Source organism: Lichenostomus cassidix, chromosome 4 (genome assembly GCF_008360975.1).
Source record: "Lichenostomus cassidix isolate B80296 chromosome 4, HeHo_3.0, whole genome shotgun sequence".
Classification (NCBI taxonomy): domain Eukaryota; kingdom Metazoa; phylum Chordata; class Aves; order Passeriformes; family Meliphagidae; genus Lichenostomus; species Lichenostomus cassidix.
The window spans coordinates 47,075,026-47,101,597 of record NC_139484.1 but is presented as its reverse complement, the minus strand read 5'-3'; the positions used below and the strand labels follow the sequence as shown (position 1 = coordinate 47,101,597).

Sequence of the window (26,572 nt, the reverse complement as noted above, 5' to 3'; positions counted from 1 at the left end):
AACTCAGAATAAAAGCCTATATTTTTTTTGCACTAGTGTCCCATCCTGGGCACTAGGATGGTGTTTATTATCATCCTTGGACTTTTAGGGAAAAGTAATTCCACTTACTGCAGGAACTTGTGGATGAAATTGTACATTCTGCATCAGCTTGGAGGACAGCCTACTTGATCAATGCTCCACATTACTCTAAAATGTAAAAAAAAATTAATTTCCTTTGCACTCAGCAGCATCTGGTGTTTTCAAATCTAGGATACCCACCTCCCCATTAGTTTACCAGAAATAATGCCAAGTTGAAGCCATCTTCAGCTTAGATGGTTATAAAAATTCAACATCGTGAGAAAGCTGTGAGGAAACCTATAGCAGACTCATAAGGAAAAACATAGAAACTTATAAAATCCTAAAGGAAACACAAGGAGTTGGAGGACAGCAGCTGGAGACTGAGAAATACTGCCCAGCAGAAACGCATTGTGTGTCTTCTTGACATAGCCCAGCAGCTCACTGGAGCCCTTAGATATCTCTTACACCTGTTAGGCAATGAAGGATTGCTTTATACTTTGAAACCAGATCTATTTTGATCACAGCACCTCCTGAACAGTATGACAGAGTTACAAGAGCATCATAAATAGCAGTATAAAAATCCTAAAGACTGGTCTCAGCCCATCTGCCGACCAGACTGATTAGCAAGTGAAAGAGAGAGACACAAATCTTCCTTTGTCCCTTGTGCACTTTCCCAAAAGTTTTAGTAATACTGGAATACGAGCTGATATCTGCTATACTCCATTTGGTGTACAATTTATGAACAGTTGAAATGGTATCCACCATCAGTATCAGGAACTTATATATTCTCAGTTTTCATAGTGAACAATAAAAGCTTTACCCTAATGACAGTCTGGTGAAAAGATTTCTGTTGCCTTGGATGAGAGATAGAGCTGTATCCAAATGAGGTAGAAAATTATTTTCTCTGTTTGCTGTTTATTAGAAATTAATCAGAAGAACAGCTGATTTTAAAAGAAAATAATGAAAATAATTTATTCAGTCTAATTGCTCTGATGATATAGAAATCTTTGTCTAGGATCTGACTAATTAGTGCAAAAGACATATTTTGGACTGACTGAAAATCTTCTTTCCTTTTCCTTGCTATTAAATTTCAGTTCAAATTCCTTCATAATGGAATGAAATTTTAGAAAATGCCCTCTGCATGATAAAAGGGATAAGCAAAACATCACAAGCACCTCTGAGATTAAGGCATTGACCGAGTTCTCTGTTTGTATTCAGAAGTATGGAGAATAGTGCAATTTCCTCTTCTCCATACTTCTAACTAACACTAAGCTAACTAACACTAACACAATGCTCTTTCTCTGATCCAAGTTAACTGAATTCTGAGACATAACAGCTTAAGTCAGATTTGTATTCCTGAAATTGAAAACAGCCCACCCTTGTCATTTGATTCTTTCCGGACATCTTATCTACTTGTGCCTATGCCTGTGTTGAATTTGCATTCCACCAGTTATTTGTTTGTGAATGTAGTCCAGTTAAGCACATCCTAGGACACACTAAGGTAAAACAGCAAAAGATTTTCTAGTTCTCAGAAGTTGTACAACTTTTGAGGTCTAATTCTCCCTCAAATTTCCAGCACTAAGGCTTTATTGCTGTTCCTTCAGGTAGAATGAGAATTTGTATTTCTGTTTCAAACAAATATGCAGACTTCTAAAAAAAAAGCTTGTGTCTCAGATGAAAAACTTCCAGCAGATCTATAAAAAAAAAATAAAATTGTGAATCTATTTGCTAAAATAGAGTATGCCCTATCAAGGACAAAGAAGTTACTATAAATAGTAATAAACAGAATATCAAGAGCATATGATGGATTGTAAAGAGTTACTGCTGACATGCACATTGTCTTGTTCATGCTGGACTGCAGAATATATGTGTTAGTGGAGTTTACTGCAAAAATATTTCTGGAATGCATTGGACTGATTACACAGTAACAGACTGACAACAGAGTTAAAGATATTGGATTATTTGATTGTTCTCAGGCGATTTATAAAATAAAGCCTTTCACTGAGTTAGCTCACAACTAATGAACTAATACCTTGTTGAGGTCAACTGAACTCCATCTGAAAGAGCTCCATCTGAGCTCCATCTGAAAGAGAACAGCGTGCTTGATCTAGTTGTGCCAGCCAGACTGATGCTGCATAGCTGTCACCTATTGCTGTGAAGACTGACTGTGAATTAAAAAGTCAGAAAACATGCAGAACATACTGAGTTTTTTACAAAAACTAGGACCCATCACATATTGTGTATACTGAATGTCTGGGTAGGAGTCACTCAGTAGCTCAGACTTGGAGTCTGGATTTCAGCAGCATTGATTTTTGGTAACGTCCTTTTTCTAACAGTTGTTGTGGGACAGGGGAAGTAAATCTTCCTGAAATTCATCCTACCTGACAGTATACTGGTCAATGTACACAGGTGTGAGTGCTGGGTTTAGATCTGGTTCAAATACCCCTACTGCTCTCAGCTGCCTCACATAGGATGTATCCCGCATGCCAATAAACAGTGTAACTCTTTCCCAGTCCTGCTGTGGTTTATATCTCTCATATTTTAAAGCCAGGACTTGTAAGCAAGGAATGTGAGTTGTCACATTTGTTCAAACCCATCTTGGGTTTAGGACGTCTGTACTTTCCACTCCTCTGGTAGCTCCCTGGAGGTTTTAATGAGGATCATCAAAGGAAGACAGACACTCTGCCTGAGATCTCTCCCCTGCCGCCCTCCCCATGCTAGGGAGGTGTGCTTACTGGGAAGATGTGAGGTGTTGTAAAGTGACAGAGAAAAGGCAGAGGAGGAGAACATGGCAAGCAGGAGAGCATCCTGCTGGCTGGAGGTTGCCCATGTAGCTCCACCAGATTTTGTCATATTTTATCTTTTGTCATTAGAGCCATCCCATCTGATAGAAGTCCACTGTGTTAAAAGATCAGGGAACATGCATGTGGGGAGCTTGTATCCCAGTGAAAAGAAAACTTGCTAATTTGGGAAAGGAGCTTTCACCTGACTATTTTGTGAGAGTTCATTTTAGGCTCCACCCTCTGAGCGCCTGATAATTTTTAAGAAACTAAACTCTCCTCACAGCGTGTTTTTGAAATGTGAAACTATCATTATCCTTGTTGAGAAGTCTCAGGGCCAGATGCTGAGAGATGCCAGTATCTAAAGGAAATCAGTGGGGTGTCACTAAGCACTTTCAGGATTCGAAGCTCAAATGACTGCCCAGGGTCTGATAGGAAATCCAGCAAAGTGCCCAAGTTGAACCCATGTGGACTAAGTTTCATCCCAGTGTATTAGCCAGAATTCCTTTTTTTTAATTGGAAAAAAACCTTATCCCCTTAACTACTTGAACTGCTTGAAAAATTTTGGTAAGCATATGTAAACAATTTATGTAACAACTGACGCTGTAGCTTCACATTGCCCAGTTCATTCACATCTGAACACATGACATTGCATACATAGGGATTTGTAGACACAAAGGATCTTATTACTGTTTCCATGCATTGTATTTGCATTGTGATTTTCCTTAAATGTGCAGCATTGTTTTGTTAAGCAATCAGAATACAAATACCACTGGCACAGCTAGAAAACATTCAAGTGCCCAAGTACACAAAGAATGCAAACTGTGCAGTAAAGCACACAAAGCCCAACAAGCTCATTAGTACCATACTGCAGTGATTACAGAGCAAAGTGCCTTCTGAGGTGCAGTAGTCAGGCTATACAGAGCTAAAGCTTTGCAGTGTTTCAATGCAATGATATTTTTAATGCAATTGTGTGCTGCCACAGTAGTCATATTTCACCAGCATAAGCTGCTCTGGGAGAGAGGCACTATTCCCTGCTTGTACTTTGCCTAGGTATCATTCTTGATTAGGCACTGCATAACAGCCATGAGGATTAGATTAATAATTCTAAGGATAAGAATTATGGTCTTTAGTCAGACCAAAGCCCCATCTAGCTCTGTATCCCTTTTCTGATAAAAGTCAGAAGTATATTTTTAAGCAAAAAACATGAGAAACCAGGCATGTATATAGAGACTCTTCCTGTGGTATGGCCTTCAAGTTTCCAGCAATCAGCAATAAGGATGTGAAAACTGGAACAAGACTCTGTGGGGATCCTCTAGCATTTTGATTTGCATCATGGTCTCTGTTATAACTTGATGACTCAAAACCAGATAACCAACTCTCTATTGTCAGTGTACCTACCTTCACCATGCCTGCCAGTGCATACACAATATATGCATATATATACACACATAGAAGAAACAACCATACACTGTCCAGCATATGCCACCTACCACTAAAAGAAGGTGCAGGTCTTCAGTATGTTTATTCTTTCACTTGAAAGATCTACTGCGAGAAAGGTTGAAGTTTTAAAGGAAAGTCACCAGAAATCAGAAACACCTCTTTGAGACAGGGGATGGACTAAATAGCCTCTAGGTGCTCTTTCCTGCACTGATTTTTTTTTCATTAATCTATTATTCAGCTGCTATAACAGCTAAAAAGTTAAGTTTTAATTAGTCTGAAATAGGAAAATGCCGTTCATTCTGCTTGATAATGTAACACATAATATTCCTTTGGTGGAACCAGATGAAGACCTGTAAAGGCTCTTCAATAAGCCCTAGCCATAGCCTAGGAGCTGAGCAGCCATACGCACATCTTTTGGCCAAGAGCAGCCCAGAGAGAGGCATGATTTATCTTAGCAAAAACATCTCTACATTATTCACCGAACAAAGGTTGTGGGTCCAGTGGACACTTCTGTGGAGATTCTTTCTGCACTTTGGGTTATTCTTCGCAACTGACCTTAGCAACTGATCTGAGCTTCCTCCTTTGCAGCAGGACCCAAGCAATAAATCAAATTGGTGCGCTGGAAAGAGAGAATGTAAGTATATAGGCAGGGATGGTGGTGAAGCAAACTGCAAAGTGCTCCATTAAACATATCACCTCAATGTCTGCCCTCAGAAATTCACATCTCCAGGGTGATCTTCTCTTTTGAGAAGTAGTCCTTTTTATAAGGCAGGAAGCATTAGGTACGCTCATATCTCAGTCAAAGAGTTTCCTACGCAGTGCCAACAGTTATTCAGCAGTACTCATTATGCAGGTGAGCTACATCACAGTGCTGCTACTCTGCAACACTCTGCAGATCTCAATGCACCATGTGCACAATGTCTGAAATATAAGCAAATTTATGCTGCACTCATCCTTTTTGTGGTTATTAGTGTCACTTAGTATCATCTTCCTCCAGCAAATTGACTCACCAAGCAAAATGCACAAGTGCACTTTAAAGCGGATCAAATTATCACGCCTCCTTCTTCTGAAGAGCCAAGTGTCATTACTACTTTTCACAAGGAATAACTGCCTAAACTGTTTCGCATTCTGCAGTGCATCAACAGTGCTCTTCCTCCATTCAGTCTGCAGTTCAGAAGAGTGATGGAACAGTAATGCATGTCTATCTCATTGTTCTACATGGAGAGATAAAATCTAATGCTCACTTTATGCCTCTTTAAAGGTTAGGGTATTTGTTTCTGGAGTCTTTTCATCAAGACATGCAGTTGTATATCACCTCTAAGGCCCTGTTCATATTTCAGGTGTCAACACAGTATTTGCATTAAAATTACTATGTTTACTCAAAAAGCATACTAGAGCTTTCTCTCTCGACACCACTGATTAGATAACATATCCTAACTGCATAGTTAATTTCACAGTCAGGTGTAGGCAAAAAAGGACTAATGATGGCCAAGTGCTGATAGGGTTTTACTTCCAAAATATTTTCACATTATCCACTAGCATTCTTTCCTCCTCTGCATGTATTTTCTAGAAGGTAGATGGATTATCAAAGAAATACAAGGGTGCAGACTGTTAAATGGCAAAATTATGACTAAAACCATGAACAACATATTATATTGGAAATATAATATAAGAAAGGAAATATAATATCAGAAAGAAGAATTTTGGCTAAGAAACAGAGTGAGAAGAGGTGCTAAAGGTCAGAATTGAGAACAACCAGAAATTTACTAAGCTGAAGAGCAAAGCCAGAGCTCAGTAAATCTCTATACTATATATTTAGAGCTGAGAGGAGAAGCTGCTAGAACTTAAGCTAGACAAACTGTGGCCACTCAATGTCCAGAGATTAGGGTTAAATAAACTAGAAAATAACCAAAGGAATAAAGTTGTAGCCGCGGATTACATTATGCAACCACACATTGAGAGAGTTTTGTATGCTTGATTGCTACAGCTGTCTCTACCCAGAATTTTATGTGGGTCACCAGCCTTCTGGGAAACTGCCTGTGGTAGCCTGGTGGCTTTTTGCATTTTGATTGTTCAGGAATGCTTGTCAAGAGGCTGTCAGGAAAACCACTGAATAAAACACTTGAGCTCAGATCTCAGTGACTTTTGATGGGACTGACCGACCTTTGTGCTTTTGAAAATCCACCCCTTGTTCTCTGCAAAGCAGTGGCTTCCCACGTGTTCTGTTACATTTAAAACTCAGTGTTTGGTGTTTCTGTGACCTCTTCTAACTCATTATCACTTCACTCATTGTCATGGCAAAAGAAGGGAAGTGATTTTTTTTGGTTTGTTTTGTTAGTTGTAACTAAAATGCTACCAGAGCAGAGGGTACATGTTGGCCAAGGTCTTTATTATGCAACTGTATGCAGATCACAGTGAATCGCATCGTCCATCTAGTTCAGTGATGCAGCACCAAGGTCACTGGGCAGTTTTAAGCTAATGATGAGACCATAAGTCTAATAAATGTGCTCGGTAATCACAGCAAACATATTGTCATTGTCGCAGATGTTATTCTTTCAAAAGCACTTGGCAAACAACTAAAACACAGCCCTTGTGTTTGCTTTGACCTTTCCTAAGAATGCACTACCAGGAGCATTGAGGAGATGAGATTTTTCAAGAAGACAAGTCATGGCCTACAGCTACAGAATTGGTACTTCTCACTTGCAGTTTGCTTAGAATAAACAGGCAAGAGGCTAACTGAACATGAATCAGTGAAATTTTGACAGAGAGTAGATTTTGGAAAGGAATATATCCATGAATGATACCAACACAGGTAGAGATCAATTTCTTATTACAGTGTTCTAGGCAGTTTGACATTAATTATGCAGTTGATTTTTCTAGTCATTATGGTGCAGTAACCCATTACTTGCTGATCCAGTAGCCTTTTGTTATCTGCCAGGAAATACATTAACCAGTAAGTGCATTGTGTCACCATGAGTTTTTCATTATGTACTGTGATTCCCCACAGTGCTTATCAGATGCTGCAATTGCTGATTTCGTTGGAAGGATATACACCATCTCCCAGGCTGGGTGAACAGATTGTTGATATCATGCCCTGAAAAAGCAGCAATTTAGTGTTCAGAATTTGTTGCAGCTCCAGTGTATTGCAAATTATCATGTACATGCATATCTTTATTTTTACATATGTCTATGAACATCATATAATTCTTCTATACATCACGTATTCTTATCTGCCAGGCATGAAGAAGCCCACAATAGCCTGACCACTAAATATGGTCTTGACAATAGGGAAAAAAGGGAAATTTAAAACAGGCACACTTTCTTGAATTTTTGCTTCTTTTATACCCATTATTGATAGCAATGAAGATGAGTAATTCAGCCTTACTGTAAAATTCACTTATGATCACTCAGGGAGCAGAAAATGCCAATATGTGAAGACGGCTGTTTAGCAAGCTCTGAAATAAAGTGGTGACAAGAGAGGTCTAAGTCAAGACACAGAGCTGTCTTTTGTCATTCTCAAATGACATAAACAACAGTCATGAAATGAGGTCACTGTTTTGTACATAAGCTTTCTGTGGCTTCCTAGCTAAAAAAAAGGAGAAAGTATTACCCTTTGCTAATGGAGCTTTTTCACCAAGAAGCACAGCATGTGTCCAATTCAATGTGTCAGCAGCTTTCCACCCTCAATTCAGCTTACCAACAGTTAAACCACTCAAGGTCTATATTATAACCTATTAGAGATGACATGTGACAAGATGATTTTTGATAAAGAGTGGAACTTTGAGACTACAGAACTGGCCAGGGAGAAGAGGTCTCTGGATGCAACCTGACGTTTTGTCAGCAGCTGTTACTCAGATACAACCATTTTATTGCCCTTGCACAAACAGCCACATGCTATAGTTTCCTCTCACTCACAATATGTTCAATTTCATACCCTCCTGCATTTAGTTGCAATAGAACAGCAAAATATTTATATTACAGCAGAATGCTGCATGCTTTCTTCTGAGGGTGACCTTGAGTATGCCTGGAACACAAGAAGTGTAGTGGAAGGCAGGCAAACAATCTCCTATACCTCTGCCATACTGCGTGTTCAACACTTATATCACCCTTTGAATTAAAAGAAAGGACCTATGTAAGTGCCTGGTTTTGTATGTGAATGCACATTTAGAACTGAACTTTTTTGTGCATGCTATGGAGAACAAGAAACCAAAGATAGATTAGAAAACATCACTCCAAAACCACAATTATTTTCTCCTTTATGCTCTGAACCTTATTTGCAAGTCTCATGATTTTTTTTAAATCTTTGGGGTGGGAAGCATGAATTAAAAGTCATTATCAGTGACCATTATACTACTTTATAATCCTGTCTTTCTCAGGCTGAAAGTAAGAGTTTCCCAGGCTTGTATTTAAACTTCCATGGAAAGATATGAGGGAGTTAGATATGATGGCCCAGGCAAAAGCAAATACAGGAAAGCTAGATGGCTTCAGGAAAGCCTGTCCAGAGAGTCAGAACAAGAGTTTATTACCAAACAGACATGTTTTAAACTGATCTTAGATCAAAGTAACATTTATTTTTTATGAAGTAACAGTTCATAATAGTGACCATAATATTTTTGGATTTAGGAATTACACACAAGAGTAAGATGGTCAAAAGCATCACCATATCTATGCTGATCTTCAGAAGAGAAAGCTAAGTAACAATGAGGAATCTTGTTTCAAAGAAGTAGGACATCCAAGAGAGTCAAACCCTCTCAGTCAGCATAGAGAGTCCTGAAGGACACCATACTGGGAGCACAGCACCAGCATGTGCCACTTATTGGAAATCCCTTGGGAACAGGTACAAAGAAATTGGCACAGGTAAACAGTAAAGCAAGGGAAGTAACTGGGATTAAGAACTTAGCATTCAAAATTATGAAGATGTGGCTCAGTGAAGAAAGGGAAGAAGTTATAAATTCCAAGAGAATAAACATAAAACTATAATTAGACAACCATTTGCTTTGTAAATGTTGTGGCAAAAGTTCAAGGTGTTCATTTTCCCCATAAGTAATTTGACTTGTCTATGACATCAAAAGATAAATTGATGGCTTGATTCACTGGTTCCCCTGCCATTCATATCATGCAGATCAGGGTGAGAATGAATATAAAGTGCCGCAGAATAGAGTAATTTTTTGCTTGTTTTAGACAGCATGAATGATAATAGGAAGAGTAGGACAAAAATGGACCTAAATGTTTCTTAACCATCTTTTCTGAACTCTACAACTAGTGAAGCCATATGAATCTTTCCCCATTTAGACATGAGAATGCCATTAATGCATGGTAAATCAAACTGCCTGATTTTTATATCCATACCCTGCAGTCACTTGACATGTTTATCTGTGCTTTATTGCTGTCAGATTTACTCCCTGATGCAGAAGGGTCAAATCCGTCATGTTTACAGTTGCTGATTTTCCAAATTCACACAATTCCCACTTACATGAAATCAGTTATAGCCACAATTTGCTCCAAGGTCATGCCTCCAACTTGGCCTCTCTGCTGCTGTTTCTTTGGCCTTGCAGTAAAGAAATGGATAAATGCAGCATTTTTTCCATAAACGAGTTGTGATTTTTAAGGAATTGGCTAAGTATACATTACCTTTTATTTACTTCTCATGACCTCTAGTCTGAACTAATTCCACTGGAATTCAGTAAAATGAATTCCAGAGTGTTTGCATAAGAGTTCTTAAAAAAAACCAACCAAATATGAGAGCAATGGGAAATATTTTTACCAAAGGCTTTTTCAATTCAGAAAGAGTCACTAGCTTGAGGACAAACTGATCATCTAATTTACCTCTGACCTGAAAAGGATTGGGAACACAATTAATTTTATGTATTCTTGACCAGTTTTGCCATACTAAACTTCTGCATAAGTGATTGCAGCATCAGGACCCTCTGTCCCAGAATCACTGGCCCTCTGTTTAGGGAGATAAATATTTTGTAAACAATTCACCAAAGAATACAAAACAATCCATAAATTGATCTTGATAATTAAGATCATAAGAATATGCATCAGGAAGAAAGACACCCTAAAACACTGAATAAATAATCTGCTGCCATTCATTTCCTTCACGTTTCCATTTATTTCATCTATTTACTTTTCCTAGCTCTTTCTACACCTACCTTCATTTTCTCGTCCACTGCATACCTAGATTTTGTTCATGTTTTGACTGCACACATCTCCAATTCCTCTTGATGGCTCGATACCGCTAAGATCATATTTTAAAACATCATCTTGTGCATTGTGTGCTTCATTGCCATTATAAAAATGTGTGGTTCCTTTAAAACTAAAAGCAGCAAACAGATTTTTGAGGGGCAGATCAAATTGTGGAGGTTTGCATCTTGCTTGTTGAAATACAGCTCTGTCTTTCAGGAGACATTTTTAGGAGTTTCCTTTACTTTGTGTGGTGCTTTCCTGCAGTTACAGCAGGCAGTGGTTTAGTGGCAATTTTAAAATATAATGTTTACTATGCATTTAAAACACTACAATGGTGTTTTGGTTTTGGAGCAACACCTCTTAAGAAAAACCCCAAAAAACAACAAGAAGACATTCCTAGGTTTCCTCTGTTGTATCAACCTGTTCCTGGCCAATTTTTCAATGTCAGAAAGCATGGCCACTCAGTCTTCTGTTACTAAAAAAAAACCCCAAACCCACATATATGAATTCTAGATATTAATTAGTAATTATATAAGATGGCAAGCTGGTTTTTTTAAACAAATAAATATGCATTTTCTCTTGATTTACTATGTCTATCAAATATTTACATAATTGCATTCCAGTTACTCTCTAGTATATGTATTATAAGTACTCAGAACAGAATTTTTATTTTAATTATAATTTTTTTCACTTTTACTACGTTCTCAATACAATTTCTTTCCTTTAAGCTGTAAGACTGTCAAACCACCATTATTTTGAGGCAATCTACCTGTTCACTTGATTTTTTATTTAATTATCAGCCATTAGGAAAAAAACAGTAAGTCATAGAATCTATTTTTTTTTAATGGAACTTAACGCCACTGTAGGCAAGTAAATAACCCCTTGCCCCTCCAACAACCATGAACAGGCTGTAAGAAAACTAGCAGAAAATACATCTCAGAAAACTGTTAGAAGTGCAAAAAGTCCATAAAGTAAAGCACATGGGTATGCAATCAGGAGCTGCTGACCTTCCATAGCCAATGCAGAGGTAAAAATTTTGGAAGCTGACAAACTGCACCATCCAATAATAAACAGAGCTAACAGAGTTCCTGGGATCCCCCTAGGAGAAAGCAAAACACAGAAGAAACATGACAGAGTCCACGTATTATTATATATAACATCAAATCTTACCAAACTCAAGTTCATGTCTAGCAGCATGTTGTTGATGAGGTAACAATCACCGGAAAAACCAAGAACTGATTGACATACTGAAAGTCAAGCATGAGAGCAAATTAAAATTGTAACTGCAAACAAAAATGTAATTTGCGGATAAAAGTTTTATCAGAAGTACTGCTGAAAGAGCTGTGGGTTTCCAAATAAATCTCCTGGGTGTCCAGCAGATGCAGCTGCTAAGGTTTAATATTAAAGTTAGCCAAGTTCCTATTTCAGCTGAAATCATCTTGTAGAAATTGTTAGGTTCTAAAACGGCACTACAGACCCACTCTTCCATCAGGAAGCCTGACGATCTGGAGGGGTTTCATTTTTGTAAGACAGAGCTCAGATTTTAAGTGTGCTTTAAACTCTGAGGAGAGGCTCTGAAAGACTCACACCAGCTGGGTGGGCAGAAAGGTGTCCCAAGAAAAAGCTTGATTGGCCTTTTAAAAAAGGGAGCCCACTGAGCATGAGTAGGAAAAGAACCACCAAGGAAAAATATTTTGCTCATCTTATCATCCTTTTCTGCACACTGAGAGGGCCATGACTTTCTACCCTACCTCTTGGTGACAGCTGGGCCCTTTTGAAATTAACTTGTGCCACCTTTCAGGAGCAGGGTGGCCTGAAGAACTGATGATTGTGGGACTATGGTTAAAAGCCCACTGAAATACTCCTGCAGATTACAGGGGCTCAGTATTAAACCCTGTGGGAACAAAGTCTTTCCAATAAATAATGTTCCACATATTCTTTCTTTGCACTCTATTTGCAGCCTGCTTCTGTAAAATGCATGAGATCATGTGCATAATACACTGCTGAAGTACATAATGAGATAGCTGCTTTACACACTTTTGCTGCATCAGTCTCAAGGACTTTGAGGAAGAATAAACCTCTGCCACTTCCTAAAGGCCTTCCTGGTGCCCCACTCTTCCAAAGCACCAGCATGACAGAACCAGAAGGGAAAAACAGACTGCAAATATTTACTCAGGTAGGTCCTTTAATCAGAAATCACCTCCACTAATATCATTATTGCAACTAAACCATGATGGATAAAGCTCTCCCTATGTAATTGACTTAGTTTACTTAATTCAATCACATCACATAAAATAGTTCATTTCTTAGCAAGCCAGTCACCAGGCCAATAAGGTACTTGGTGTTGTCAGCTCTTGGGCCTTTGAGGCAGGAAAGAAATAATTGATTTTACTGTGACTCAGCACCTCATTGCAACTTCAAGTTAAAAATAAAACATGGAAGACCACGTGATTTAATATCCTCAGTTTAAGTGTTCTTTAACCCTATATAGTGACATTCAGGGAAATTCTGCTGGGCTTTGTAAAACAAGTTCCTGGCCTCTTCTCCAAGTACAGGTGCTAAGTTGCTCACCTGAACAGTGAGCCAGAAGTTCAGAGCTGGTATGGATGGCTCTTTGAGCAGGTGCCCATGCTGGCAGAGGGATGGGATGCAATAGGAACATACTGTGCAATGACAATTTTCAGCTAGCATAATAACTCTTTAGGGGCTACCACAAGGTAGCATGATTTAGAGCTGTGGCTGCTCTGCCTTGTACTGAAGTCCAATGGCCTCTCGCGGTTTGTTCCAGGACTGGCAGAGAGCAAGTTGGAAAGGTGGCATAAAAATCACGTTGGAATCAAGAGATACCACTGTGCACTTACAAATTTAGTCCTCGATCTAGCAATATGTTACTGCCAAAAGGAATGGTTTGGCAGAGAGCTTGTGTCTGGCATGTCCATGAGGGTCAAATCCAATCATGGGATAGAATGGCAAAAGGCAGATGTCAAGTTTACAGTGACCAAGAGGACTGAGACTGTACTGATGTGAGATTTAGAAGCAGGGACACATATGAGTGTGTTCCTCACACCACCCTTTTCACTGCTTTCTCTCTCACACCCTGCAGATGCTGTCACCAAATGGGTCCTTTGCATCATTTGGTCTAAGAATTTCTTAGTCTGTGCTTGCATTCATTTCCTTCACTGTTTAGTTAAGGAAGTAGCTTTACCACCCTACTTGGGAATTTGGTATTAAAGAATTGTTGCTTCCTGCAAGCAAAACATCTATTGATGTTTCTCCCAGAAAGATGGCCTAATAAACCTGGGCTCACACATGATGACAGCATTGGTGGGCAGAAAAAAATCAATTTCCAAACAAATTTGAGTAAGAAAACTGGTTTTCACCTTGATACTCTTCAGTACCCCAAATGTTCCATATTTTGGTTTATTTAGTTACGGAGAAATAGCTAATCATGAAAATTTACACTTATTTGATTACTGTGTATTTTTGCCATAGATGAGTGCATTATACTATGTATATTTTTGGTGAAAAAAGAATTCAGATTATATCTTTAAACTTTAAGATACAAATAATGTTTTTTATAATTTTTTTAAATTATAAATGTATTGCTGTCTTTTCTTTACCATTTAAAATATTTTTTTAAATTAAAAATAATTAAATGTATGTTTAAAAGTTGTCACTTAGTTTTAATAGCATGTTAAACCTGGGTACTTGCTGTGTTCAAGCAGTTTCATATACCAAATGAGAAAGGTCTGCAGAATCCTGTCAAGAAGTACTTAATGTCATCAATTCATTTTATTAATAACAGTTTAATTTTGTAAAGGCTGCGACACTTTAGTATTTATAGATTTTCAAAAGAAGTGCTTTCTGTAAATTCACAGCATTTTACAAATGAGTGGCGTGTGCTTGGGGATTCCTTGTACAGACAACAGTACCCTGCATGGTTGTAACAGCTGGTTTGGAATTCACCCCATCTGTCTTATGATTATGTATCTGCACATTTTATTCGGCTGGACTATTAAACAGGTTAATCAAGAAAATATGGGAAGTGCAGGAGAACGGAGAATAAACAGCTTCTTCAGTGTCACTATCATCCATCTTGTCAAGGACAGCTCAGAAACACTTTAATACATGGAATATGGTCACAGAAATATGTAACAAGAATTTTGACAATATTGAATTCCACCACACAATTTCCTTAAAGGAAAAGTGTGTATATATATATATACATATACACAGGAATTCTGCTTTTCCAAAGAAAAACAGGGGCACTTTCTTGTTCATCAGCTGCTAAATTCCATATGTTACAGATTGGAGAGTTAAAAATATGAGAGACCAACAAAGACTAAGGAGGGAAACCATCATTAATAACATTAACAATAGGTAAAAGTGCTGCTCAAGGCCTCCAGGCAAGATCTGGAACTTGCTTGTACTTTGCTGTTGGCAAACAGGGAGATAAACACTGTGTCTCGAAGGGCTTACCAAATGAGGAGGAATGAGAGGCTTGCCAAAAAAATTTCCAATTCATAGAATATGACTGAACAATTCTCCACATGTGCACAGATACATACACCACTACACATTTGTTTTTTCAAAGTATTCAGTTATTTTCAGGTTTGCAATTGCACCATAACTCAGAATGTATGACTCTACTGTATCTTAAACATTTGTTCTGATTTTCCTTATCATTAAGAGTTACTTTGCTACTTCATTCTGTCCCACAGAAGTCAGTAGGAAAGGAAACATAAAGATGGGAGGCCTGATGCTCTGAACAAAAAAGAAACAGGAGAACCAGCTATATAAACCCAAAGTTCAGCAGTTGCTTTTAAAATTAATTCCTGAGTTTGGCCACTGTCAGCTCTGCAAAACAGAAATCCCATCTGAGGCTGCTGCAAAAATCAACAGCACTCCTAGTCCAAGTGGAAAGCAGTGGAATTAAAGACTCATATAAAAATGAACATACATTTTTATATATATACCAGCCCTCTCAAATACAGTCCAGTTTTGTCTGTTTCCACCCTTACACACAAACAGAATGGTGTTTTGCCTTACAGTTTCAGAAGACAAAATTCACTATGTGAACATTTATAAAATGTTTCGCACAACACCAGCCATCTGACTTACTGCCCTTCCTAGGATTCCTGTTGGCACAGACTGGTACTTACTGCAGGGAGAAGACAACAGCAGCAGAGGACAGGATCACCATGGGCAGCAGGCAGTAGCCCAGGACGCTCGCAACGCAGCCGTGTGAGACTCCTGAGACACTCATCAGGTTCAGCAGGGCATGCATGGCCAGGCACCCGATGGCACTCATCCCATACACGTAGCCAAAATGAACCTTTCCTGCCTGGAATCATACCAGTAAGCATGAAGTGAGCAGTGATCAAGTGCTAGGAGAAGACAGAATTAGGTTCAGGTTTGTTACCTCTCATTGTTGACACTCTCTGTGCCTCACCTACATCAGTTCAATTGTGAACCACAGTTGATACTTTTGGGTGATTTTCATGTAAAAATAACTCCAAGGTGCAACTGAGAAAATGTGCTTGACACAGAACTACAAGGCTGATTCTGAGACTTACTGTCATTGGGCTCCGAATGTGACAGGACTTGGTTGGGAGACTTGGGAAAGTATAACTGGCAACACACTAAGAAGAAATTATGGAAAGCACATTTTAGTAATTGAAAATCATTTTAGTCTCTGGAAACAAATTTTCAATAACTGTATATGGGACTGTGAAAAGTGTCCTAAGTAGTATGATAACCCAGGTTACTATACTTAATTGTTCACATTTTATTACAAACCTTCAGCTTTAAGCAGGTCTGCAAAAAATTAGTAAAATTTTGCTTAAACAATGCTGGTTTTCAGGGTGAATGTGACCATTCTTCCCCTTGACTACCATAAGAAAGACACATCTCTGTGCTTAGATCAATGCAACACATTCATTTCAACAAAAACGTGCTAGTAACTGTCAGCTTGTGTTCTTTTTTTGTTCTAACAAATAAAAAAATCCCAGATGCTTTTTTTTCTTCTAGGTTTTATTCATTTGTTTGAATTTATTGCCTCTGAAAGGTAGCAGCCTGGCAGCCTGGAGCTTGATGTTTTCTAATTTATACACAAAGCTAGTAAAACAGGCAACTGTGGCCACAGCACCACCAATTCCTTCATCTCCTGCCATCATTTTGAAGGATCACCTCCAGGCATAAGGGCATTGTTCACTCCCCAAAATAAACAGACACAAAAGACTGTTAAATATTTTTTTCTCTCTCTTCAAGCTTCTAACAAATTAAATACTAAATGTTGGCTATGCAGTACTGTAATTTTCCCTCCTGTATATCAAAAAAACATTCATAAATCAGAAATAAACACTTAGTTTTTTTCCTGGAAACATCGTTGAAGTTTTTATCATGTTTTGTGATATTTGGTAGTATATCTCCCATGATGGCTAAGGAGGATTGAGAAGACCTCTGACTTTACTTATCCCACAGCGGTTTGGGGCAGCCTTTGCTATAGACCAACTAAGTAAAATTCTGTCTCAAAACAGATGCATCAACTACAAGCTATATTTTAGACTGTTTGTTTCAGTGTATTTAATTATTCTATATAGCACTATTTAATTAGCTTAGTTTAAGATTAACAAATTCCTGAGCCAGAGATGAAGGGAGCACCAGCACCAACAGCTAGCTGAAATCTTCACTTGGTGAAATGTTGGATTTGTGGTGCAAGGATATGAGAGAAGGGAAAAAAAAGAAATAGAGAAAGCAGCTGAATATGTTGGTTCCGATTTTAGTCTTACTTAACATATGTAAATATATTGACTCACACACATGGGAATACTCCCAGTTCACAGTGATGTAAGCAAAACCAGAATCAGGCTTGATTAGTCTGACAGGCTTTGATGAATGGAAAGAGCTAAATTTGTCCTGCGGAAGGAGCAAGGTTAGCAGAAAGTCAGACTTGGTGTGCTTGTTTGCATCTGCCTGGAGTGGGCACTCCTACCTTGAGCTGAAGAGGATGGGGAAGTCTGATTTCATACAAATGACAGTGTAAAATGCAAAGCAGCTGAGACTCAGGCTTCTGCTAAATTTTGCGCTGCCATTGTTTCTCTGCCTACAGTGGAGCTGCCCTGTTTTACACTAAAATGAGGAAGAACAAGTCCTGCTGCCAGGCTAGCAGCCCTTTCCTCTTTTTCTCTGAAAGAACTGCTACCCTTTGAAGAATATATTTGCATAATTTTACATAGTTAAAAAGCTCAAACTAAAGAAAATGTATACATTATTTTTGGAAACAAGCTCTCAACCAAATTATGTTCCCGGTGCTATCAGAAGATACTTATTTAAGTGCAGAAGGATATCATAGTTTACACAGCTGAAGAGATACGTTAGTATTCAAATGCATCTGAGAGAAAATGGTAGCCTGAATTTCTAAGATAAACCCACAGACATACTGCTGTGAAGTTATGGCACAAAAACACTGGATTGTATCAGAGGTATTCTGCTGCCCTAAAACTGGAGCATTGAAAATACTTGGTTTTCTAATGACACTTAAAATGCGTAATGTCCCAGAAAAAGCATGATAATTAAAGTAATTTATTCAAATAATAATAGTTTATTATTCATTATAATTGTTGGCTATTCAGGGAGAAAAATGAACAGGAAACAATTTTTTCCATTCTTTCCTTTAACTTTCCTTCTATTTTCTTGATTGTAATTAATTCAAGCTTTTCCTTTTACTGCCCAGGTGGAAAATAGCCTGTCTTCTCTAGCTTCCCACCTTCTTTTCCTTTTATTCCCTTTCCTCCTGCCTCTTCCACCCTTTTAAAAGATTTTTATTTTTATAGGGACATAAATAATAATACTACTTGCCATTTATATTGCAGTTTGCACATTCAAGGTACTGCACTGACATTACAAATTGAGTAAGAGCTTTCAAGAACCTTCTGATTCAGCACTATTTATCACAGAGGAAATAGAGAATTAGAGCCCCTTTCCTCTCACCTCAGTTGCAGAGCAGTAAAGCCCTTCCCAGAATGGTCCCACCTTATCCCTGTCTGATGAATTGCTGCCAGCAATCAGAGCTGTACTTCAGCAACACTGGAGAGCCCCTGTTGCCACTGAAATATAGATAAATCTGGAGTTCAGTACAACCCTGTTAAACTTTCCTCCTGTAGGAAAGCTATATTCATAAAGAAGAAGGAGGTCAAGTACAGGCTACTATATTTTGTTAAGCAGACAACATAGAACAAAAATAAAAAAGAACTAGCAAAATTTATAGGAAGGTATTGCAAATTTCAGGGTGGAAAAAAGACTGTTTCAATTTCTTTTTTTCCAATTATTCTGGCTGTATAAAGATTTCTTTTATGTTTATGTCTCTGTACTCTCTAAAATAACATTGAAAGAAGACAATTTAAAAACAGTAGCAAGAGTGTTAGATAAACTGGACTGGCCTGCTTTTCTTTTTTATTCCCTCCCTTAAAACCTGTTCAGAGCCTCTCCAGATTATATATGGCACAGATCTGTCCTTTGTTCACATTAAATCCCACCCCAAAAATGATGCAGTCTCTTCTTTCCACTGGAAGTAATACATCACTTTACCTGTGTCACCTTTACATTACATTTAAACTTTATGCAGGTACTTTCAAAGTAAGAAGATTTTTAATATATAATCTCAGAACAACTGGGAGAAAATGACTCATTTTATGATGGTACTACATCTTCTGCCACTTCACACTCATTATCACCTAGGCATTAGCTTGTTAGAAAAAAAAAAAATCTCTGAAGATTTCTACCACATCCTACCATCAGCAATGTTGCTCCAAGGGCCAAACAGAAAACCATCGGTCCGGTGAGGTCTGTCTCGTTCATAATGCTGCCATCTGCAGGCTTCATGGGATTTAGAACTGTCAATGTTTTTTGCCATATATGCTCAAAATTGATCCCAAGTTCTGCAACAAGACATTTCAGGGTGGTTAATTGCTCACAAGAAAACAACACTTTTACAAAAACCAATTAGACATCACAAAACTACAAACAAATGCTTCAATTAAGATAATGCTGTAGGATGGCATGTTCTGTAGTAGGAACATTATGTCCCTGCTATAAACCCAGTATATCTGAGAGTCAGCTTTGATTCTAAATTGGAATATTAATTTATTAAATCAAATTTTAGGCAATGAACCAAAAGTGCCCGCTGCATTTTTTTAGTTAATATTTGTTTTTCCTATATTTAAAACACAGGTATCTAATGCCACACTAATTTAGATGTTGAAAAATATGTAAGTTAATAGTAAGTGCAGAATTTGAGATACTCTAGAACACCAAGGACAGAGATATATGCTTTAATTCTAGAAAATCTGACAAGAAATGTGTCTTAACACTGAACTGCCAAAAGCACTTAAAAATGACATTTGTCCCTTCAAGGCAAGTTAATACTTTGTACAGTGCTTTATAAGCTTGGAGTTTGGGGGTGGGGGGGGTGTTTGCATTTAAAAATAAATTACTGAGACCCCGGGAAACAAAACAAAATTCTTTCCCATCAAGGTTGATTGGAATTCTGCCAGTAACTTTGCTGGGGCAAAGCTTTATCTTACAACTTCTGGAGAAACACTTAAGTTTGCATGAGGAATCATCTTCCCCAAGATTCTCCAGTAAGGGAAAAGCTGAGTTCAGATTTGCTGCCGGAGTGACTGAGACCAACAATGTGTTAGCTCTCTTTGGAAATCCAAGCCTTTACCTTGTTCCACCTCTCTATCACATTGAGCTCAGCCAAACACTATATATATAAAGCTATTCTGCATTAAAATGTGTGGGTTTGGTCAGATTTATGTGGTACAAAGATAGGAATGCCTCTGAAGCCCTACAGATCACAAGCAGTTGTGTTACAACATCCTTTTCCCAGGGTGATCTGCTTGGGGAGTTAAATGGTTGGAGGTCTTAGAGGTAGAGATCTAGCAGTTATCTGTATCAAACAGAATGATCTTGCTGGCTTTAAGGCAGCAGCAGCCTCTTTTAAGTCATAAAAACTTCAGTTGCCTTCATCTATGCCAAAGTAGCAGGCTGAATATGCTCCTTTTACATTATGCTGAAATAATCACAGACAAATTCTCCATTTTTTTTAATGTAGCACAAGTATTTTGCAAGTGACAAAATCAGCCACTAGCATTAGAATGGTCAATCATAAAGAATGACATTGTTCATATGGTTAAATGATCAACTAATTGAAAATGCAGCTTTCTCAATTCCTTTCCCACTGAAACAAGCAACTTAGCATCTGAAAACGCTAAATTTATTACTAGATATACGAAGAAGATGATTGTCCGTCTTTATTGGTTATACATTTTCCAATATGTATGCAGGATAAACGCAGAGTGAGAAAAAATTTTGGGAACAGGAATGACAAACTTATTGTTATGCTGCCATCTAGTGGTGTTAAAGTACACCTGCTTTACACCATAAGGTTGGATGAATCCATGGAGAATTCCTGGGAGGAAATGTAGGTTTGGGGCCAGGAGATGTTGGCTGAAGCTCACATCGCCAGGCTTGGCAGCTCTGCTGCGGTTTCTCTAGTGATTGCCACTAGCTGGCAAAGAAAAGTTAGAGGTACCTCCAGGAATCACGCACGTCATCTGTGGGATTATTTTTACCTTCTAGCAAAGGAGGTTCTTCGTCAAATCCGTCAACGTAACCAAGGGTGTCAGGACTGCATGCAGGCTGCAAAATCTGACCCGTGTAGCTCTGAGGGGACAGAAGCATGTCTGATGGGACAAAAGCTCCAGCTGGAGGTTGCTTTTCTGTGTGGCTCCTAGGACAAGAAGCAAAGAACAGCAAAACTCATAAATACAGTGAGAAACAACTTAGAGCTACTCACCATGTACCACCTATTTTTCACCTATTTTCAATTTGGAGAATCTGGAAATTTTCTGGGTACAGTGCCCACTGTGGGTAGTGAGTGCTGAGCTGCTGACCATGCCTTCTCTCTCCTTCCCTGCAACTCCCTGCTGAATTTTTTGCTCAGCAGCCTGGTGACATTCCTCAGTCCGCACTGCTGACGAAAGAACCACATATTTAGCTTTTTTTCCCTTGAATCTGAGAAGGACCCTAAAGAATTTTTTGTAATATGCACCCTAAATTTCACATTAATAGCATGAAGCCCAGTTACTCCTATTAGTTACTCCTGTTATAGATATTACTCATGTAACATCTATACTAATAAAAGTAGTATGAAATCCAATCTTTTAAAAAGAAAAGTTCAGTTATAAGTATTCTGCCTTTGGAAAAGTCCAGATGATGTCTTGAACCTCTTTCCTGCTCCTGCAAGCCCCAAAGCCAGCCCTGAAACCAGCACCTGCTGAAGAGGGAAGCTGAAACCAAACCCATACTTACTTTCGGCTTTCACAGAGGTTTTTGTCTGAGCCATAGCTGTTGCAACCTTCTTCCTGGTCGTCTATGGTATAATTAGACTGGTAAAAGTCGAACTGAAACTCCTCAAAATTTGACATTCTGGTGGGAAAAATGATTGCAAATGTCAATCAATAGCCTTTGCAACAAGCCAAAATCTATGTTTTGAACTGTCCTAAACTTAAATTAAAATTGCAAACTGTAAAGCCACAGACTCAAGAGAATCTTTCTGTAGAAGTTCATGATAATTTGGAAGTTAAAAAAAAATAGACTATTTACTTCCTTTAGCTGTAACAAGAGGAATTCATCTGCTGTAGTTACTGTAAATTACAGTATATTAATTTACAAGTGATATACAAGACTGCATTGACTTCCTTTCTTTTCACTTCTACCAAAAATAATGTAAGTAATTTTGAAAGTATATATATATATAAAGTAAACCATAATTTTAAACAGTTCATTTTCCTACTTTCGATAAAAATATATGACCATATCTAAATGTTTAGAAATTAAGGTTTTAGGAGGTACTTTGGATTTCAAAAATAATTACTATTTAAAGCTATTTATGTTTTACAATATTATACATTACTCAAACAATAGAAAAACACAGATATGTTATCAAAATTTGTGATTTCTCTTCAAGGACATAGCTAGAGCTGGCACATCAGTAGTACTGGAAAAACATTCTCACTGGCCAGCAACATGACTGGCAAAAGGCAGCAAACTGAATGATTGGATTGATGATTGGATGATTTCTTGGTGAAAGAAATCATGTCAAAGCATATCTTTCCTTCTTACTGATCCATAGTTCAGCTCTGTAGCTGTGGACTGATTAGAATTAGAAAGGAACAACTTGTCCATTTTTCCTTCTACCTTCTGACTAACTTTTTATAACTACTGAAGTTCACACCCACAAGGCCCATTTCATGTATCCTATCCATGTGTAGGCAGGACTGGTTGCCTGGATCCTATGTAAGTAAGGTATGAAATTAAGCATATTGGTTCTGTAACTCATCACATGCCTCTTGGCATTATCGTTTCAAACTGCAAAGATATTTAATAATTCTTATATTTGGTCTCAGTGTTTCTTATGTAATTCACATGGCTGACTGTTAATCCACAAAACAACTCCAAAATTGGCAGGTCTACGTGCAAATCCACAAGATTAAGGACCAACCCTATTTCACCTTAGTGTTACCTTTATGCTGAGCCACACACGGCAAAGACATTATAGCTGTGCTTGGAGCAGCACATCCTCTCAGGGATCTCCCAGCCCCCAAGGGCTGGAGGCTGGAGGACACCTCTGGACATTGCCTGGTCTAAGCCTCTGCCAAAGCAAGGCCAGCAAAAGCTGCTCAGGAGCATTTCCAGTAGGGTTTTGAAAAGTCTGTCTTTGTCATCTTTATTCGCTCCCATCAGCTACGTATACTCTGTGGTGAGATTCCTCCTAAGCCCTCTCTCACCTCTGCTAAAGTTCTTTAGTGATTTAGGGAATGGTCTGAGTGGGATTTGTTTGTAAAATGCATAACGTATGCATGTGTTTCACCACTTGGCTAGCACTTAAGTAGTTAAACCCTTAAAACACACAGAGCAGTTACATAACATGACTGATAACCATATCCATATCCAATTTACTTCGATTTTCATGTAAGATATTACTCTCTCCCAACATTTCCCTTTTTTTCCACTTTTGCCCTCATTTTCAGCTTTCCAAATGCCATTGGCAAAATATGCTTTTGACCTCATGGTTATTCTCAGAGTTATCTCAATATTTTTCATGCACACTCTGCTTATAGGAAAGATCTTTGCAAATCTCTTCATAAGATAAAAGTGATAAAGATTACTATATTTCATCAGGGACCTTGAAATGCTGCATATTAGAGTTTCTGCTCTTTTTCCCCAGTATCAGACTGATCTTTGGGGACCTATTTCCTTTTTCCACCAACAGTTCAAAGTAAAACCTAATCATATATTATTTTCTACATGCTGATAAATTGTGCAGGTTTTCCAAATTTAGAAGAGAAATAATTTTTACATTTAAAATATGAATTAATAGAAATTAGTTGTAACAAGCGATTTACTGAGGTTTTATTTGGAATTGCACACCACTTAGGCATTTGTTCAATGAAGACTTCACATGGAATATGCTTTAAGAAACTTTAGTTGGCAGCTCCACCTCAATAGTTCCATTCCAGTAAGTATTTAACGTCCTTTGCTGTCACTATACAGAATAAAATAATAGCTTAACTAGGTATGGTTTACTCTGTATAACAGAGTTCAGAAGAGATACATTTATTTTCCAAAAGAATTTGGAGTTAAAGTTACTTACTTTTTAAGATATTTGATGAAAACTCCAGTCTGTTGAATTTACATGTTGGAGAAGACCTAAAATATCTTCTTGCTTCAACAGGGATCAGCTTAGTGCTATTTATAAGATTCTAAATTTGATATTTGAACAGATGCACATGAAGGAAAAAAACCCACAACCTGTCAATATCAGGGCCAGCATTTAACATGAACTAACAACAATGGGCAGAAAAGAGCAGGAACCTTCAAGGAAAAATGAACAAAATTAACAAATACGGTTACATATATTTCAGCTCAATCATCTAGGTTCCTTCTTAAGTAGTTGTTTATGAAGATCTTGGTGGAGCCCTCATTAGCTGAGCTCTTAAGACATTAAAAAGTTTTAACAATGTGTAATAATAGCTGTTCAATTAGTGGGGTGAATACACTTACGTGAGGGTGTATTTCAAGCACACAGAGCCCTGGAAGTGCTGTGGGACGCTCCCTGGGAACACCATGGCAGAGGGAGGGAGAGAGGGAGGCCGAACACACTGCAGGGCCAAGTCCATCTGCTGGTCCAGTGCCTGGGCCCTATTCTCCAGGCACATCCCCCTGTCCCAATGCTTCTCCAGGAGCTCTTGGCAAAGCTCTTGAAGAGCAGTTCCCACCATGCCAGGATCCGGGCAAGCAACCTCTGTTCTATAGTCCTGGCTGCTGGGAAACTTGTAGCACAGTATGGATTTTTAAGTAGATTTTTAAACTTCACAGATGACTTTTCTATTTACACATGCTTTTGTATGAGATACTTAACTAGCCATAACAAAGGCTGCTTTTTTCACCTATTTATTGGATATTTAAATATGAGGAATGGGACATTAGATTATATGTAATATCAGGTAATAAATCTGTGCCTCAGTCACTTACTCATTCCTGCGATGCTAAAGGCCAAATAATCCCATTTCATTAGCAGAATGCTCATTATGCTCTGCTAGCACATGGCCTACAATGCTGTGGAAGAGTTATAAATGCAATTTAAAATAACTTAAAATGAAGTTTACCAGATTTTTGCTCAGTTATGTCCACGAAAGGGTCCAGAAATAAAAGAAGGTAAGAAGCAGAAAAATTCAACATTTGTTTCTGCAAATTAAGGGTAACTATGGTATTTATCACAGCTATTGTTAAGTCTCACTCATGTTCATAAACTTCTCTCCTGCTATTTCTAAAGTAACAGTTCACACTGCTACATCCACCGAGGTGAATTCTCACTTTCAATTCGTAGCAAACTGCTAATCTCCATAATGTCTAATCATCTCAATTTAGATAATACAGGTTCATCTTGTTTATATCAAATCGAGGGGGGTGAGAAAGGATACAGGATTAGCTACTGTCTCTCAGAAAGGTAATTTAAAAATTTCTTTTTAGGAACAGAAAAATCCTGATTTGCTAGGGTTTTCCCTGTTTATTTTAATAATAAAAATTATCTGGTTACTTTTACTACGTTTTGTTAGAAAAAGTTTTATATATGTATATATATAATCACTGCATACAAATATATATACATCTATACAAAAACTGGGAATAATTATCAGACAAAATACTTCCGAGAATGAATTTAAATAGAAAAAAATACAATCAATATTAATGGCACATGGTTGAATAATACCTTAATAGCCATTTAATATACCACAGTTAGACAACAAAGCAACCTGTAAATTAAAAAAACCACAGTGGAACTTAAAATTGAGCCATATATTTCTCTCCTTATATAAAATTATTATATACCTTATTATACATATTATGCATAAATTATGTATATATATTACATTAATATCCCTGCATATATACACTTATAAATTGATACATAAAATACAAAAATAAAAAATAATATTAGTTGGACATGAGAAATAGATGATTAAAAAATAAAAAGAAGACAAGTTTAAGTAGTTGATAGGAAAGTGACAAATAGAAATAAGGAATGCCCAAGTGCATTAAAAGCAGACACAATCATACTACTACTGCCATGTGGCTAGCACAGGCTTTTCCCATGAGAATTCTTTTTGTGTTTTATAAATAAAGATAAAGTTTGGATGTTATTAAAAACAGTGTCCCAAGATCTGGACGGTGCAGGCCTGGCCAATCAGGCCTAGGGGGAGGCTTCTGGCCAACCAGTCTGGGTGACTTTTGAAAACTCTATATATATGATGAAATCAAAACAATAAAGGTCTTTCCTTCTTGCCACTGAGAACTGACCTCTTTACTCTGCTAGTTGCTCAACAGCGACACTGCCATGTTTCTATCAGATGAAAAAAATAAAAGTATCAGTTAAAAAAAGACAGAAGCATGTAATTAGAAATGCTGAAATCACCATTTTAAAATTTTGCATCTAAAAGTTTTAGAAGAAATGGTTAAAAATGTTCTATGTTGTT

General features: G+C 37.8%; 1 protein-coding gene across 3 annotated transcripts; it reads right to left on the bottom strand.

Moving 5' to 3' along the window:
• On the bottom strand, nt 1-24,289 carry YIPF7 (Yip1 domain family member 7). 3 transcript variants are annotated; one of them, XM_085059056.1, is made up of 7 exons: nt 24,190-24,289; nt 21,846-21,962; nt 21,107-21,264; nt 19,263-19,408; nt 15,632-15,813; nt 11,477-11,568; nt 1-186 (listed from the first exon to the last, which is right to left on the bottom strand). In XM_085059056.1, the coding sequence occupies exons 2-7, from the start codon at nt 21,959-21,961 to the stop codon at nt 182-184; spliced, it is 699 nt and encodes a 232-aa protein (XP_084915182.1). In that variant the 5' UTR covers nt 21,962; nt 24,190-24,289; the 3' UTR covers nt 1-181. The 3 variants fall into 3 exon arrangements, with proteins under 3 accessions (XP_084915182.1, XP_084915181.1, XP_084915180.1); XM_085059055.1 differs by lacking the exon at nt 1-186 and adding an exon at nt 8,819-10,727; XM_085059054.1 differs by lacking the exon at nt 1-186 and having other exon boundaries at nt 8,819-11,568.
• Between the last annotated feature and the right edge of the window lie 2,283 nt (nt 24,290-26,572).

Bases quoted from the DNA above. Each gene is read 5' to 3' on its own strand.
- YIPF7 (XM_085059054.1), bottom strand. From the start codon at position 21,961: ATGTCAAATTTTGAGGAGTTTCAGTTCGACTTTTACCAGTCTAATTAT. The intron at 15,814-19,262 runs GTAGGATGTGGT...GTATGATTCCAG, and splicing joins TTGGAGCAACATTGCTGATG to GCAGGAAAGGTTCATTTTGG. The intron at 11,569-15,631 runs GTAAGTACCAGT...GCTTTCTCCTAG, and splicing joins GCTGTTGTCTTCTCCCTGCA to GGGGATCCCAGGAACTCTGT.